The following is a 17,017-nucleotide window of genomic DNA, read 5'->3' as shown; positions in this document are numbered from 1 at the left end:
AATATAATTGCCTTTCAGTTAAAACAAGATTAGCTCAGACTTCCTGAATTAGTAATGAGACAGGTTGATTTTGTTTCATTTGAAAAACATGAAAAACATGGGGTCAAATTCATTTCTCATTGTACTCCAAGATTGACACAAATATGAAATGGCAACATTTGGTTCATTGCCTTCAAATAAGCAGAGATTACCCTGCAAAATCAGTAACTAGCTGCATGTTAAAACTGCTCCTAAGTCCTGCCATTAGTCACCTACTTCTCCACAGTAAGAAGATCGTGGTATGACTGGAGAGATATGCACCATGCATATCTCTGTAGCCTCCATGCACCACTAAGTAGGAAATCCTCTGTACCTGCACACAGATTTCACTTACAGAAATGTCAACATATTTTCAGTTGTATCTCGGCACAGAAGACCATAAATAGTACTGAGGTGGAAGGAGTCCAGCAGATTTGGAACTCTACTCAGTAGCAGGCCTGTAGCAGTTGTAAATTAAGTGATATGAAGTGGTATTTGTATTTTTGAGAAATTTCTAGAAAAAAGCAAACAAACCAGCCAATCTCCACTATGGCAGATATGCATAACCTTTTATACCTTCATTTTGTCAGCTCTACACAAAGTTCTACATCTCAGAAATCACTAAAAGGCATCTTTTTTAAAGGACAGATTCCAAAACTGTGTTCATATATCTAAACTAAAGAAAAAATGAAAAACAAAACCTAAAATGTCACCAGAAAAGTATAGGATGACATAGGCACCAAGGCAAGGCTCTTTGCAGGATTGTTTTCTTTTTGATTGATTAAATATAATTATTTTCTGCCAGATAAGAAGGGAATGGTTATATGGAAGACAGTACCTGAAATATTCACCAATTTTAAAATGTAAAATTCATTGAATTCAGGAATTTTATCTGAAACAGCATGGAGCACTATCTGCTTTGATCCTTCACCATCCATGAAGTACACAGTCCCATGTGTTTCATAGAACTCTTCTCCTGGCTTCAGTGCAGAATCATTATGAAAGAGCTGCCAGGTTAATGAGACATTCCCAAAGTGTCCTCTATGTCTCAAAATCCTGTTCAGAGATACAGAAAGAGTCAATGTCCTGGCAGGTATGCATCAGCATTCTCCATTAACAATGGAAAACATAGACTGATCATCCTTACTGTGGAATATAATATGCATTGTCCTAAAAAAGCAAAAATAACAAACAGAACCATGAACAGTAAAACAATCCTCTTAGAGGACCTGCTATTTCACAATATAACACTTCATCAAGGTATACACAGATGTCTTAGAAAGAAAGTTATCAATGAAGGTACATGCAAAATAGCACTGTTTAGATAAACATCAGTTTGTCTTGCACTCCTATTTTTTAATAATAAAAATGAATGTTTAATTCAGCAAATTGACATTAAAAATTGTGTTAACTGGCCACTCTTAGAGAAGAAAGAGAAGGCATTTAACTACAAGTATTTTGTTCCTTTAACCATTAAGGTGCCTTAACCTTTTTTGTACTGGTATTTAATTTCAGTTATATAGTAGGTCCTTCACAAACTTTTTTATTATTCCATATTAACAATTGAATAAATATTAAAAAAAGCTTTTTTTTGTTTGTATAGTTATCTCGCAACATAATTTCACTAATTTCCAAAAGTTATTATAAATAAAAACTGAAGAACTAAACTGAATTGAACATAAAGAAGTTCCTTTATTAACAAAATATGTTTGCATGTAAAAAGAGCATTTCTGTTTGTGTGGCAAAAAGAAAAAAAAAAGTTTAAACCATTATTGTACAAGTCTGAAAAATTAATTCAGTAAGGTAGTCTAGGAACAGAAGCACAATAGGTTTTTACTGCTTCCAAAGGTTTCCTTTTGCTGTTTTTTAAGCAGGGCGTTCCATTCCCGCAGTGTAGCAATGTAGCACTGTTGCAGTAACTCCAGCTACTCTCTTAAAACTCATTGTTGCCATAGCTGTTCTCACTGATATAAACTAGTCTGACGCTTTTCTTATGCACTAAACAGAAGTCAGATCCTTTTGGGGGTATGCAAGAGACAGTTTCCTAGTAAATATATTTTATCAATAAGGACTAAGCAAGGTAAGATGTTGGTGACCTTGGAATAATGCTTCCATAAAGCACATAAAACCCGTATATAAATTTTAGCTCAAATCATCACCCTTCACACATCAATTTAAAAGTAAAAATTATTAAGGACCAAAAAATCCCTAAAGAGCAGCATAACAAAACCAGCCACCGAATATATATTTCATGTACTCTTTTAACAAAGATTTTAATAATTTAGATCTGCAACACAAGCATAAGGATCTAACTCACAGTCAAAGGCATCTATTTCAAGGCCTTAAAACAAACAATCAAATCAAATAAAAATATATAAAAGATAATTAAACTATTGAGAAAAAGCCTCTTCTTAAACTATGCACTCTGTCACATTTATTGTGAACCTATGTTTCTTTAAACCCTATCTAAAATTTTCTCATTGAAAATCAGTATTTTTGTCAATTTATAACCACATTCTCACTTTAGGAACATAAGAAGGTCAGATGACATGAAACTTAATTTCTTAACTCTTCCCTTTCCTGAATACATCCCAGCAGCTACAGGTCAGACTAGGGAAAAATATATTCAGCCTAGAAGAAAGGCACATCTGGACTTTGAGTACGGCTCCTGTCTGCAATTTACAGAGAGAAGAAAAACAAACTAACAGAAAGAATATAGTAAAATAGTTTTTTTGCAGGGTAAGATTTCAAACAGGCGTGCAAAAAGAAATTAACAACCACATAGCTGTATTTAGCTGTATTTTGAAAATATTTTTTTACTTTATTGCTCCAGGTTATATTCTGCTCATTCATCTTGATCCTTCTGAATCTACACTCTTGGAAAAATATGTGAAAACAAAAACCCCTATGCTGTAATCTTATTTGTTGAAGATATAAAAAAGCCCCCTCTGCTGCAATCAAACTTGTTTATATTTTAACAGGAATTATATACACATTTTAATATGCACAGTCTTCTTGATAATAAAGAGTTGATGTTTGATGTTTTGTTGATCCTCAATATGTTTGCAAATAATTTAATCCAAAATTTGGTGAAGCTATTTTTCTAATAAATTTTAGCAATGCAAAAATAGGATTAGATCAAAGTACTATCCATAAAATAACACACACATCAAGATATACATACCTGTATTCAAAAAAAGGGGCAACAATATTATTTAAAAGTTACTTACAAAAAAAAATTACTTTTTCCTTCTTCCACTGTCTTCTCTAGAGGTTCTAAGGAGAAAATTCCATTAGGATCATCATTTGCTTCAATAATAACTGTAGCCACGCCAGCCTTAAAGATAACAGTATCCCCTAAAAAGAGGGTGATTAATTTCATCAAAACTGGAATCAGAAATGGAGCTAACTCTAAAGTTGAATGTATTTTCTTCTCACATTGTCAGCTTTCACACAAAGAAAGAAACAAGCAGTGATAAAACAATCAGTGCAAACTAATATTTGAGATATTCAGTAACAGGCAAATCAGTAGAAAAATGTAAATAGCATCTAAGGCAAGAATGCAGATTTGAAGAAAAAAATGTGACATGACCAGAAATTATGCAATCCTGAGAAGAAAGGATTGTATAAGAGGCAGTATTTCATGTCTGATCAATTGGTCAAGTCGAAGAAAAAGACATGTATTCAGAGATCCTAGCTCTCCTTTCAATCTACAGCAGAAATATTGCACTTTAACCAAATACAAAACAACAACAATCTCTAAGACATTAGTAATACCCATATCACAGCCTATCTGAAAGGAAAAAAATACAAGATACTGGTGAAGTAAGGTGGAAATTAGTAGGATTTCTTTGTGCATATTAGCAGAGTAGGGACATTTCAACACTTCTTTATATCCACAAAGGTACATTATGTTTCCATCCCCATCCTAGTTTTCACCCTTTCCGAAAGCACTAGACTTGTTTTTATTCCAAACTGAACAACACATTTATGTTTTTAATTTCATATACCTCTATTTGTATTTTGTCAGAGGCACAACAGTCCAACAAAATTTTCAAAAGGGATGTAACGACCAAGGCCAATATATATACAACAGATGATAAAAAGAAAAATATTAATTTCTTCTTTTCCCCTTTCAAGAATTAATCTGGAAATATTCTGTATTTTGCCCATTCTGGCATGAATATGTGATAGGAGGAAAGCCATCACAGGTTTTCAATAGAATGGTAAAAGAAGATACCAGCAGATCCTGAACAAGGTTAGTCAAATAGAAAGAGAGCACTGAAGAGAAAATTTAAGAAGGGAGAAGTATGGCTTTGTCCAATAATTTCCACGAAGCTGGTGTTCTCTAACTGGTGTATTAGACTGCATTCTAGCTGGCCTCTGGAAAGACATGAACTACCTTAAACTCAGATAACTGAGAAAAATTACGTATTTATTTAACTTATATTTTCTTATTGATGAGTCAAAACCCCATCTAATTTGGAGCATTTGGAAAGAGATTTCAGCTCAAGTTATTTCTGGAGGATAGTTTCAGCTTCATAATTTAATTTTTGTTTCCGATTAAACAATTTAAGATCAAAATCCAAACACACTGTACAGAAGTTTTATAGAAATGTTGATGCAAACCTTATTCATCTAATGCCTGGCATTCATACATTGTTTTATGATAAGAATAAGCTGGTAAAAATAGAGAAAAAAGAAAATGAGAGTTACTAAATATACATTAAATCGTTGCTTTTACCTGTTGAATTCAAAAGAAAGATATAAAATACTTCATCAGTTTCAGGGGTATCATCATCATTAATATACACAGATAAGGTCTGCTCTCTTTCTCCAACATCGAACAGAATTAAACTCTCCTTTTCACTGGGAACAAAGTCTCCCTCTTCAGCTGTTGCATCTCCATTAACAGTAATATACTGAACAGCAACAACAGTATTAGCAGATCCATTCCTTAGGACTGTAAAGTTTGCAACACTCCCTTCTGTAATACTCACTGTCAGAGGTTCTGAAAAGACACAAGCAACAAATTCAAGTTCAAGCCCGAGCTTCTTGCATGTGGCTTATTCACCTAATCCCCCATAAGAGGAAAGAGAAGGCACATGTGTTAAGAAAGGGAAATACTTGCAGGTAGAAGAGAATATTGCTGTCCTTAGCCACATAACCAATCCTAGAGCCATTAACAAGAATAATGACATAAAATGAGAAAAAATTCTTAAGGAAAAAAAAAAAGGCAAATGCAATGCAACAAAAACAAAAGAAGTACATCTTATAACACTAGCTCCACTAGGATTAAGATTTTTCAACAACCTGGTCTAACAACGTGGTCAATAAAATATATGAATTCAAAATTTAAAATCAGTAATATCTAACCTGCAAAATAAATGGGATCGTCATTCCTTGTAATTTGTAAAAATGCACTGGTTATATTGCCCAGTCTTGCTCCACCAGTGGCATTGAATAATCTGATTATGAATACCTCCATCTCTTCAGGTACCTAATGACAAAATATGAAGAAATTAATTTGTTGCATATGAAACAATGAAGAAATAAAAATGAACAGCTGAGGAGGTTAACAAAACAGGGTTCCTGCATGTTGTTGTTTATTTCTTGATTCACAAGTGTATTAAGAGGGAAGACAAATGACAGTTCATATACTCACATTAAAAAAATCATCAGTCAAAAAGCTTTGTAAATAAATGCCCTCACCTTTACTATTATACAGATGACCCAGAAGTTATCCTGCAGTTTTCTGATGCTGATGCAACAGCTATGTTTATTTATTTATTTATTCATTTATTACTAATTATTCTCATTCTTTCTTATCTTACTTCAAATATATCAGCATTAAAAATGTAAGATTAGGATTCTTGCTCTCAAAACAAGTGGTTTACTTATTATTATAATTTAGCCACATGACTACTGACAGATTCTAACTTTTTTGTTTACAGATATGCACAAAGTCTCAAATTCTCTTATGATTTACTTAAGTAAACTCACTTCTATCCAAGTATTTTGATTTTTCTCAAAAAAATTAACAGTTTCTTAAAAAACAGAGATTCCTCCTAAGTTTCAATGTTTCAGCACGTCCTCTTTGCTCCATATATTTACACAAAAACACTGTAAATATTATTACCTCATCTGGTAGAGAGTAAATTGTGATATTTTTTGAAAACTCCAGATTATCAAAGAATACAATCCCTTGTTCTGGATAGATATCATTGGTGCATGCTGGGTCAACAATCCAGGACACACTAACACTGCCATAGTTTCCTTGGTTTCTTACAAGTGTGTAAGAAGCTACAAAATGTAAACATGTACAGTCAGTTGTATCTCCAGAAAAACAACTCAAAATCATAAAGGTCAGCAAAGCTGACACAAAGAAAAAGGAAGGGAAACAGTAAACAAATCCACTTCTTGCAAAATTAATATGCGAGTGCCCTACACAAAAAGCCACATAATAATAGACCATTACAGCAGTAAAGACTTGTATCAACTCTGTTGATACAAAAGATAAATTGAAGTCACACATATGAAAATTTAGCTCTTTCTTCTCTCACACCGCACCTCATGCTCGCCAAGCAGAACAACTACCACCAGGCTGCTCCTTATCAAGTAAATAAATTCTCTGTCCCTCCTGTCTGGTATATTCTCAAGCTATATTTTAACTGGATTGATCCCTAATGGCTTTCAAGGCCAATCCTCCTACACACTAATCTCCACTGCTCATCATACTATACCCCCCTGGAAACTCCTGAACCAGGCATTGTCCTACAAAGGGGAAGTAGGGAAAAGTAGCCTCGCAGGAACAGAGAGCAGAGAAAGCAGTTACTCTAATAAAAAGAATTACCAGCATAGATGATTTCTCCTTTACTTTCCTTTATTGTTACTGACAGCTCACCAGGTAGAAACTGAATGATACCATGTGGATCATCATTCTTCAAAATGGTTATATTTACCCTTGTGGCATTTCCCAGTTTGCCTGACATTTCACTGTAGCCACTGAGCACAACAGTATATACCTCATCCAGCTGGAAGAAAGAAACTCAGTCCGAATAAAAAATTTATTCACCAGAAAGAGAGGACAATTTCAACAAAAGAAAATTACACACATTGTCTACATGCACAATGGTTTTGTACATCTTTGTCATCTGTAACAGTGGAAGTAAAGATTTAAAAAACACTGACATTAAGCTAATTTAAAAAGAATTTTTCAGCTTGCATTATTAATATAATACGAATTTGTGCTTCAACTATTTCTTGAGCACTCACAGGAGATGCACCATGGAATACTAAAGCATTGCATCTTTGCATCTATACAGCAAATATTAGTGTAGACTGGGTAGTCCTGAATTCGGTTAGCAGGTATTTACCAAAAATGGAACAAAAAAAAAGCTATTGATTTACAGCCCTAAATAAAATAGTGGTATTCTATAGTACAGAATGCCACGAGTGCCAAAAGCTCAGATGGATGAGAAGTTAAGTTTCAATTTACAAAAAAAAATCCACTGAGGCCTATTAAAGCCAAAGATACCTTCTAATAATCCAGGCATCTCTGGTTGGGAGACTGGGAATACATTTCATAGAAAAGCATTGCACACTCATTCTGCTGCCATATATTTTCTTATATTTTTATATTTAAAATTAAAATTATTTAAAATTATTAAAATTATTTAAAATTTTAATAAGTGAAAAACTGTTATGCTGTGAAGACAATTTGGAGAAAGGAAAATTTTCATTTCTACCTCTGGAATCCCATCCATCCTTGTCAAAAGAGTAATTATGATCTCTCTTTCACCAGGCTTAAATTCCAGAATTCCTGTACTTCCATAAAACTCATTATTGTCCCTTGGTTCTACAGTGTATCGCAGAAACTGCCTGAGAAGGCTCCCTCTGCTGCGGACAATCTGCAGTTCGACAGAATCCCCCTCCTGTAAAAGAAGAAAATCTAGCATTTTACTTGCATTCTGCTGAGATTTACTCTTCCATAACAATTTAGAAAAGGTAGTCAGATACCTACCTTGATACTGTAGGGACCTCTGGAAGAGGGAGAAAATTCAAACACTCCTCCAGGATCATCATTTTCCAAAATAGTGATCTCACGAGTAGTAAACCCATATTTCAGTATTTGGTTTTCCACGCTGACCCTGGGCAAGGAAAAAAGTCATGTTTTTTTGAGTGATGGTTCTTTTAGTAAGTAAATACATATCTATGTGAAGGACATCAGAATCCTGATTAATTTTATGAATAAATTATGAAAACAATTACCTAAGAAGAATATAATAAATTAGGAAAGACACATCAGAGTGTTCCATTCACTTGCGGAAAACCCAACCTTTTTCCTGAGATACCTTTGCTTTCTGATTATTTTTACAGCTTATAGTTCTGGGGCTTTTTAGTCACACATGCACACAATACTAAGAAAAAGAAATAGAATCATATACTAAAAATTTTAAATCAGATTTAGTATTACTTTTTTATTTGGATCAAAACATAAGGAGTGATCTAAAATCACTTAAACAAAGTGAGCTTGTATTTCTTGCATTCATTTTTCTGATATAAACTTTCAATTACATTGCTTAATGTACATTCCATTAAAAATGCAAGAAAAAACTATTGCTGAAAGATGCATAAAGAATGCACCTTCAAACTGATGATTTTGATATAGCTTATTAAGTGTTTGTTTATGAATTCAGATTCATCTTCTATGTTTTCTGAAGAAAATTTCAATGAACAAACAGGAAATATCTATTTTAAATGGTAAAATGTCATATTTATTGTATATTTTAAAAAAATGCCAGAAGACCCAAAAACTTGTGTTAACATAAACTAAACCTATGTCATTCAAAAAAATTGATAACTGCTCAATAGAAAACTTCTTTACAGTTCTAGTCCACTCAGGCATTTAGCTGGGACAAATTGCATTTCTGGTAGTTTAAGACAATGGATCTACATTGCAATCAAGCGCAGGTATCAAACACTGAGTCATGCATTAGTAACTTTCATCATTCACAAATCCTAAATAAAGCTTCATGCCAGAAAGCCATGCCTTCAAATTAAAAACCAAAGGACAACCAAGCATTGTCTGAAGAGATGCAGAAGACATGATTCCTGAGACGAAAAGAAGTTATTGACAGGTTCTGTTCAAACTAATCACTCGTAAAACAAAGCATTGATTCATTAAACACTAACCACAGTTCACTGCACTTACCCAAAGTACACAACAAACCTTTCTGTCTCTACCCTGTTAACAGAGAAAAAAAGAAAGAAAGAAGAATAGAGGGAAAGAAAAGGGATGGGGGAATTAATGAAAGTGCTAGTTCCTGGAATTTCAATAGTAGCACTGTTAGACAATAATAAAAACAAGAGCACCACAAAGTTTTCTTTTCCCTTTCCAGACACATCATGTTCCTTTTATGGGAACCTCCTTCCTTGGCATTTTCCTGTTGACAAATGCTAGCAAGTAGGTAGTCCTCACTGGTGAGAAATGACCCCATGATCAATGCAGGATGTCAAGGCCAATTCATGGTATGCCCTACCCCGCCCTCCTTCAGGAGTTCTTTCACAGCCAACCTCTGTGCCTGCTCACAACTGCATCAGCAGCCCTCATTTATAGCGTCATGCAAAAAAATATACAATCAACACGCCTCCATTTTGTGTTATTTTATCAATCTGACATAGTAATGATAAAAATTGATAAGTACATTGGGAGTTACAACACACACATATCAAAGACTATTCTAGCAAAAAAATCACATCAAACTTTATTTTTGACTTTTTTTTAGATTAATCAGATTAACAGGGTAAAAGACCAACAAAATAGAAAAGAAGAAAACTACCACCCGCCCACAAAAAAAAAAAAAAACAAGGAAAAAGTAGAAATAGGAAAATAAGCACATATGACAAAACTATCACATCAATTCAGATGAAATGAAATTTTTCGGCAATAACAAATACGTCATTTTATGAAAGTATGCGCAGATTATTTTCTTAACCTAAATAAATATATAGTTAATATTAAACTGGGACCTACTATTAAAATTGTATCAACACATAAACAAAGCATTTATAAAGTGAAGTTTTGAATTAAAAAATAATTCAGCTTCAGAATTCAGTAGACATGAATTCGCTCAAAAGTTTGAAGTAATAAAACAAATACATTTGCAGCTCTATTCTTTCAAATAGGAGATCTGATTTAATAGAAATTTCTTAGTTATTTCAAATGAGGCTACTTTTTAAATACGATATATGAAGACATTCTCCTTTCCTTCAGAAATGTATGCAAGTTTTCCAAAATCATCAAGCATTAATACTATTTAAAAAGTCAAGGTGAAAATTCCAGAGCTAAAATTTAAGCTAAATTTTCATTATATTGCTCTTAATGCTAAAATTTAATTATGTCACTAAGCTGTTGGTAGTATATTTCACAGTAGAGAATACTAACGAACCATTATAGCAAGTGGGTTTTTGGTATGTTATATACAAGCTTAAGTGGTTAAGACACAATTATCAAAACGTCAAAGGGCAATGCTAAACTTCATTTCATTGTCATGAAGTCAGACTGCCTGAATCCAAACACAGCTCAGATGAAAAAGGCCCTGTTAACTGAGGACTAGCGCTAGAATCCAGTATCATTTTGTAGTGCATGATGGCAGCTCTAATGGAATCCAAGGGGTAGCTGAAATTAAACGGTCCCAAGGTACTGTGAGCAGGTACTTCGAGTATCTCCATGTATACTTTGAAAGTACTTAGAAGACTGGCAGTACTTACTACCTTTTAACAGTCACAGCGTAAGTCAGACCAGAATTTCAAGAACTTGGAAGTTAGAAAGCAACTAATCAGATTCAGCCCATCCTGAACAACTGCTAAAAACACCATTATCTTGAATTTTCTCCAGCCAAGTTTTCAAAACTAGGGTCACTTGACTGGCTGACTGATTGATGGATCTGACTGTTTTCCCTGCACAACTGGCTAGACTGCTATCAGTGCACTAATATATTAAATGTTGGTTAATATTCAAAAACAGCAGAGGGAGGTTGGCACTGGAACAGGCTCCACAGAGTAGCAGTCACAACCCCAAGCCTGACAGAGTTCAAGATATTTTTGGACAACAGCCTCAGGCTCACTGTATGATTCTTGGGATATCCTATGCAGGCCCAGGAGTTGGATTTGATGATCCTGATGGGTTCCTTCCAATTTTTCTTATTCTGTGATTCCATGATAAAACAGACTATGCCAAACAGAATAGAAGCCACGGGGCACAGGCTTTCAACATTACGTGAGCAATGAACACAACAAGATCCCTCGTGTATAGGGCACTCATATACAAATTTTCATATCAACCCTGGACCAGGATCCATCAAGAGACTTCCTGGCTCAGCCTTGGACTTTTCTTCTCGCTGTGGACCTTCCTGGCAATTACTGAGCTGTGCCTGATGCTGGTGACCATCATTCAAACTTATCCCTCACTTAACCTGCCCTACCACCATGACCTTACCTTATGCCCTGGATTGAAGGCTGGCCCACTTCCCATATGAAAAATCTCACCTGAAAAGGCTGGTCATCACAGAAGAAAATCATTTTTTTTAAAAAAACACCTTAATTATTACTTAGCAAGAACTACAGATAAATTAGGACAACTAAGAGAAGCTTCAAAATATTATCTCATTGTTTTAAAATGCATAGTACTATAAAATAACAGAAAGAAGATTTTTGACTGAGTTTAAAATAACAAAACAATTATTAAACAAATACTACTGAAAATAAAATAATGATTAAGAGATGTGTTTGAATTTGGTAACTTTGAACAAAGAACTATACTTCTGTAGAAAGTGAATGTTTTGAAAAGCCCATGAGAAACAGAATTGCAACTGTGACTTTGTATTAGTGTTACTCTGAAAAACACACTCCTCTAAAATCTTTCTCTTCATTCAAGTATCTCAAAAAAGGTGCATTCAAACTGCCTGTGGAATGTTACTCAATTTGCATCCTCGATTTGTGTTTGCTACTTAATTTTTTTCAGAATTATCTGCTGACTTAATTAGTGACCTAGCTTTAAAGAATAGTATTCAAGGAGGATTGGCCACATTATGAATTCTACAGTATTTCTTACCAGAGAGAACACCTTCTATCCAGACTTAATCCACAATTTATTTGGTTTTGGAGGCCATTTTAACTTATGTTATTCATAGCAGAAGATATATGGTGTTACTACTTTGAAAAGTAATGAAAGTTAGCAGTAGGTATCCAGTAACTCATATAAACATTCTACTACCAGTTTCAAATAACTTTTTCCCTATCAAAACAAGATCTGTCCAAAGCCTTGAAGTAAAAGCCAACATGTTACAATGAAAGACTTAATTCTTATAGCACCACATATATTTCTTCATGGAAAAATTACTTAAGGAAAATAAAAATAGTTTTGAAATAGGCACTAAGCACAGGAAATCCCCAAGTTAGAAAAATACTCCATTAAAAAACTTTTCTTATGCCCTGAATTAAGGCACATAGACAGTGTGCATTGCTTTAAATGGGCCTTCCGTGATTTGCAAACTTTTTTATCATTAAGTAGTCTCTTGAACACAAAAATGCTTTGATTAAATTTGGAAAATAATTGTTTTTAAAAATGTAAATGCAAAACATAGGTTTGACTCAAGTGCTGGGTTCAGATTTGGGCCCTGCAATTCAGCAACCTCTTAAAAACATACTTCTCTAAAAAACTTTCACTTCTATCCAATATCTCAAAAAGTGTCTTCTTCCACTGGTCTACCTTTCAGCCACTCTTCCGCAGCCTTTAGCTCTGTGTGATGTTCTTGAGATCCATGTGGAGAATCTTGAGATTTGATCTTGTTGATTCTGAAGACATTGTTGCCAGCCAATCAACCCAGCCTGTCCAGGTCCCTTCGCAGAGCTCTCCTACCTTCCAGCAGATCAACAATCCCATATAACTTGGTGTCATTCACAAATTTACTAATGGTAAATCCCCTCATCCAAATCATCAATAAAGGTATTAAACTGTTCTGGGCCGAACACTGATCCCTGGGGGACTCCGCCAGTGTCTGGCTTCCAACTGGATGCAGCACCATTCACCACCACTCTCTTGGCTTGGCCACCCAACCAGTTCTTAGCTCACAGAAGTGAGCACCTGTCCTAGTCATGGGCTGCCAGCTCTTCAAGGCAAGTGCTGTGGGACAGAGTAACTTTGCTGAAGTCCAGATAGACAACATCCACAGCCTTACCCCAAACCCTCAGGCACGTCAGCTGATCATAAAAGGAGACCAGATTGATCAGGCAGGACCTGCCCCTCCTAAGCCCATGTTGGCTGGGTCTGATGCCCCAGCCATCCTGTAGATGTGGCATGACCCCACTCAAGATAATCAGTTCCATAACCTTGCCAGGCACCAAGGTCAGGCAGGCTGGCCTGTAGTTCCCCAGATCCTCCTTCCAGCCTTCTTTGTGAACAAGCCTCACATAGGTCAACCTCCAACTGTCTGTGACCTCCTCAGTTAGCCATGACTGGCGATACAGGAGAGAGAGCAGCTTAGAGAGCTCTTACAACAGCTCCCTCATTACCCTAGGATGGATCCTCTCTGGTGCCATAGACTTGTGATCACCTAAATAGCTCTGCTAAACACTAACTACTTCCTCCTGGATTTCAGGAGGTCTGTTCTGCTCTTCAACCTTTTCTATCAGCTCAGGGGACCAGTTGCCCTGAGAATAATTTGTCTTACTGAGACTTAAGACTGAGGCAAAGGTGTTAAGTACCTCAGCCAATATCACATCACAGAAATCACTAGAACGATAAAATTTTCCACATTACATGAGTTTTGCTCCTTTGAACATATGTCACATTAGATACATACATACACATACATGGATCTGTTCTGGTATCTTAATTTTAGGGACTCATAACCAAAAGATTCTGAGCATAAATTATTTAACACTCAGATGTTCCTGGATTTTAATTTTCCCAAAATAAAAATAAATTAATTTGTGTATTGTTTCTCCCAGGACCTAAAGTTCAGAGGTTTTCACTCTCAGCTACACTCATTTAAGAGAACAAACACAATCCATGTCCCATGAGGGCCCTTCAGCTGTGCCAATTGCCAAATTTATAGCTGTGTATCTGCACTGGGGCCATGTGCCAATTGCTGTGCCAATTGCAAAATTTATAGCTGTATATCTGCACTGGGGGCATGACAACTGCCAAGAGCCAAACTTCTTGTGCAAAAGTTAAAAAAAAATCCATCAGATTTAGGTCTGTAGTGATACAAAACTCTGGCTTTATTTATGTTTAGTTTCAATTCAGGCCTGTTAAGATATGGGCAGGCATCCAAACAGAAGCTGGTCCTAAAGAAAGAAAATATGAAGAAGCTTCAGCAGACACAAGATTATCTTGCTTCTTTACAGCTCATCTGTCTTCTGGGTAAGCATATTCTTCCTGATTTACATTGGCCTCCATTTTGTGGACAGCATTCATAATTGTTTTTAATATCCAGGGCCTACAGATGGTGGCCACAGAGCAAGGAAGGAAAATACTATTTTTAATGGCTTGGAAGGTTTCTTTTGTTATTATGGGTACAATCAAAGCTCATTTAAAACATTAACTACCATAATAACAGCACTGAGTTGTAAATAATACATACTTGTTAAAACTAATTATCATATTATTTTGCCCATGCTATTACTAATTGCAATAAATAGAATGCTTATGGATGTATTTCTACATCTATAGTTTCATGAAAGTCTGTACATGCTCTATTTTTTTACTGACTGATGCTACAATTTATCAATTGCAAGCACATCCACAGCAGAGTGCATCTTTGTTTTCATGGTAATTCACTGCTGCTGTGAGGTGCTGGCTGCCTGTCTTGGAAACTGAAATCTTCTGTTTTTCTAGAAGACACAAGCTATGTAGGAGGCAAAAAAAGCTTACATGCATAACCCTGACAGTATCATTCATCCCTGCTTTGAAGAGTCATCTCCAGTATTGAAAAGATGATCTTTGCAGGTATTGTTGCATTCTTGTCTTCTACTCTAGTTAAAAGTTGCCAAATTTCACTTGTAGCCTTGAGGGACTCTACCCAGGTGTAGAGAAAAGTTCAGATTTTATCCCCTATGTATTTACTTTTTCCTGGCCAGACTACCTATTCCTTACTTCACTCTCTGACCTTGCCAAGTGTGGGAAAGCTGCTTACTGCTGTCAAAATTTTTACCAGCCACTTCACGATCAATAGAATCTGCTACTCCCACTACACATAGCAAAAGCAGAACAGTGGTTGTGTTTGTTCAGCTGCCAACTCAATCCCCTTTTACATAATTTTCAAGGCATGAAATTACTAGTCAGAGTAAGTGGTAAAAAGCTGTAGTTACTCATACTGCAGAGCTATCCAATACTAAAAAGTTAATCTTGTATGCTGCCCACTTCCCCTACATACTTATTTGCCTCCTATCCTTCCACTTCAGCATTTTTGCCACTTTACACAACACCTTCAAAACTTCAATCATTATTTCTAATCTTAGTTTCTTTTTTTGTGCCACAGACTCTAATGAACTTTCAGGCAAACCAATTTTTTCCACAGGGAAAAAAACCAGAGAACTGCTTGCAATAGTCTCCATTTGTTTTTGTCTTCAACAGAACCATCTTTTCAACACAGTGAGTATCCAAGATTAGAATGAAATAATTCACTGTGCACTAGATGCATCCACCAGCCAGCTTCTACAGAAGCTGACCAACTCTGCACTGAAAAAGCATCTTTCCTGTGTGCTAGAACAATGCTCAAAAAAACCAGGGTCATCAGCAGCCTAAGGAGCTGCTTTCTGGTTTACTAGTATGTACGCTACGTGAATATATAGTGTTAGAAGTTCCCATGAGCTAGTCTGCCCTTCCTATGTACAAAAAGGATACTTCTACATAAGGTAAGGACTGTATATGTAATAGATGTTCAGTGCAGACATTGCAGCCGACAGACCTCTCTTAGCATGTTTCCAGAAAAATAAATGGGAAAAATATACCTTAGATTATTAGGAGGTATTAGCAGAAGTGATAGTATTTCTAAACTATAGATACATCTGAATTTTTGGAAGCAGGACTGAAAAAATAGCCAAGATTCTCCTGCTAATAAAACAAAAGGCTCCTGGATATGAAATAATTCAAGTATTCTGAGTAGTGTTCACACGCAGATAATATCTTCTGAGGCCTCTTACAGCCTTAATTATCCTGCAATCCTGATGTCACACAGAAGGGAGACCACAACACTGTGCTTCAGAAACACCACTGCTCCCTTTGTAGCTGAGGCATGTGGTGTAGTCACATTGGCCTATTTTGGAAACCAGCAGTTGTGATGGAAGTATCTAATTCACCAACAACATCCTGACTCTAAAGCTCTTCTGAGAAAAGCACAGTTATATATTGCTTCTCTTACTATTCATTATAGCTTTCCCCATTATCTCACTAAACATTATTTTTCTGAAATTGTTATAAACAAGAGCTATAACTAAAGATCAAAGCTAAATCAACTTTTTAAGTAGTATACATTATTTTTAATCAAAATACAAACAAAACTAAGTCATTAGATAATATGGTTTCTTACATTGATCATGAGTCAAAGAAGATTTCATACACAGACTAAATCAAGGGCCCAATATTCCTCCAGGCATTTATCAACACAATGGAGGCAACAACTCATAATTAATACTGTGCCAATTTTTTATATATAAATTGAGTATAGCAAGTGGTACGTATGAATAAAGGTTAGGGTACAATACCTGTCTAAAGTTAGTAATACGGTTTCATTAATTTCAGGTATATCATCAGCTTTAATAGTAATGTTGATTGTAGTATCACTTTGTCCAGATAAGAAAACAACAGAGCCATTAAAAGGACTTATATCATCCTGTGTTACTGCCTTGTGATTAGGACCAGAGGGTCTCAAACTCCAAAACACAGTTGCTTGACCATCAGTCCCATCTCGATGCAATGCAATGGAAACCTGTA

At 35.4% G+C, this 17,017-nt stretch overlaps 1 protein-coding gene across 1 annotated transcript in view; it reads right to left on the bottom strand.

Annotated features, from left to right (window-relative positions):
* Window positions 1–17,017, bottom strand: part of ADGRV1 (adhesion G protein-coupled receptor V1) — a gene marked incomplete at its 5' end in the record, with an annotated part of 277,332 nt that overhangs the window by 234,389 nt on the left and 25,926 nt on the right. The window contains 10 exons of the mRNA XM_084224720.1: window positions 857–1,074; window positions 3,249–3,375; window positions 4,763–5,029; window positions 5,395–5,518; window positions 6,158–6,321; window positions 6,872–7,052; window positions 7,767–7,952; window positions 8,042–8,168; window positions 9,233–9,265; window positions 16,789–17,012. Coding sequence (XP_084080846.1) covers window positions 857–1,074; window positions 3,249–3,375; window positions 4,763–5,029; window positions 5,395–5,518; window positions 6,158–6,321; window positions 6,872–7,052; window positions 7,767–7,952; window positions 8,042–8,168; window positions 9,233–9,265; window positions 16,789–17,012 — 1,651 coding nt within the window. The remainder of the gene's footprint in view (window positions 1–856; window positions 1,075–3,248; window positions 3,376–4,762; window positions 5,030–5,394; window positions 5,519–6,157; window positions 6,322–6,871; window positions 7,053–7,766; window positions 7,953–8,041; window positions 8,169–9,232; window positions 9,266–16,788; window positions 17,013–17,017) is intronic.

This window comes from Fringilla coelebs (assembly GCF_963513975.1).
Source record: "Fringilla coelebs genome assembly, chromosome: Z".
NCBI classification, from domain to species: domain Eukaryota; kingdom Metazoa; phylum Chordata; class Aves; order Passeriformes; family Fringillidae; genus Fringilla; species Fringilla coelebs.
The sequence above is the reverse complement of the archived record's forward strand: the minus strand, read 5'-3'. Positions and strand labels throughout refer to the sequence as shown.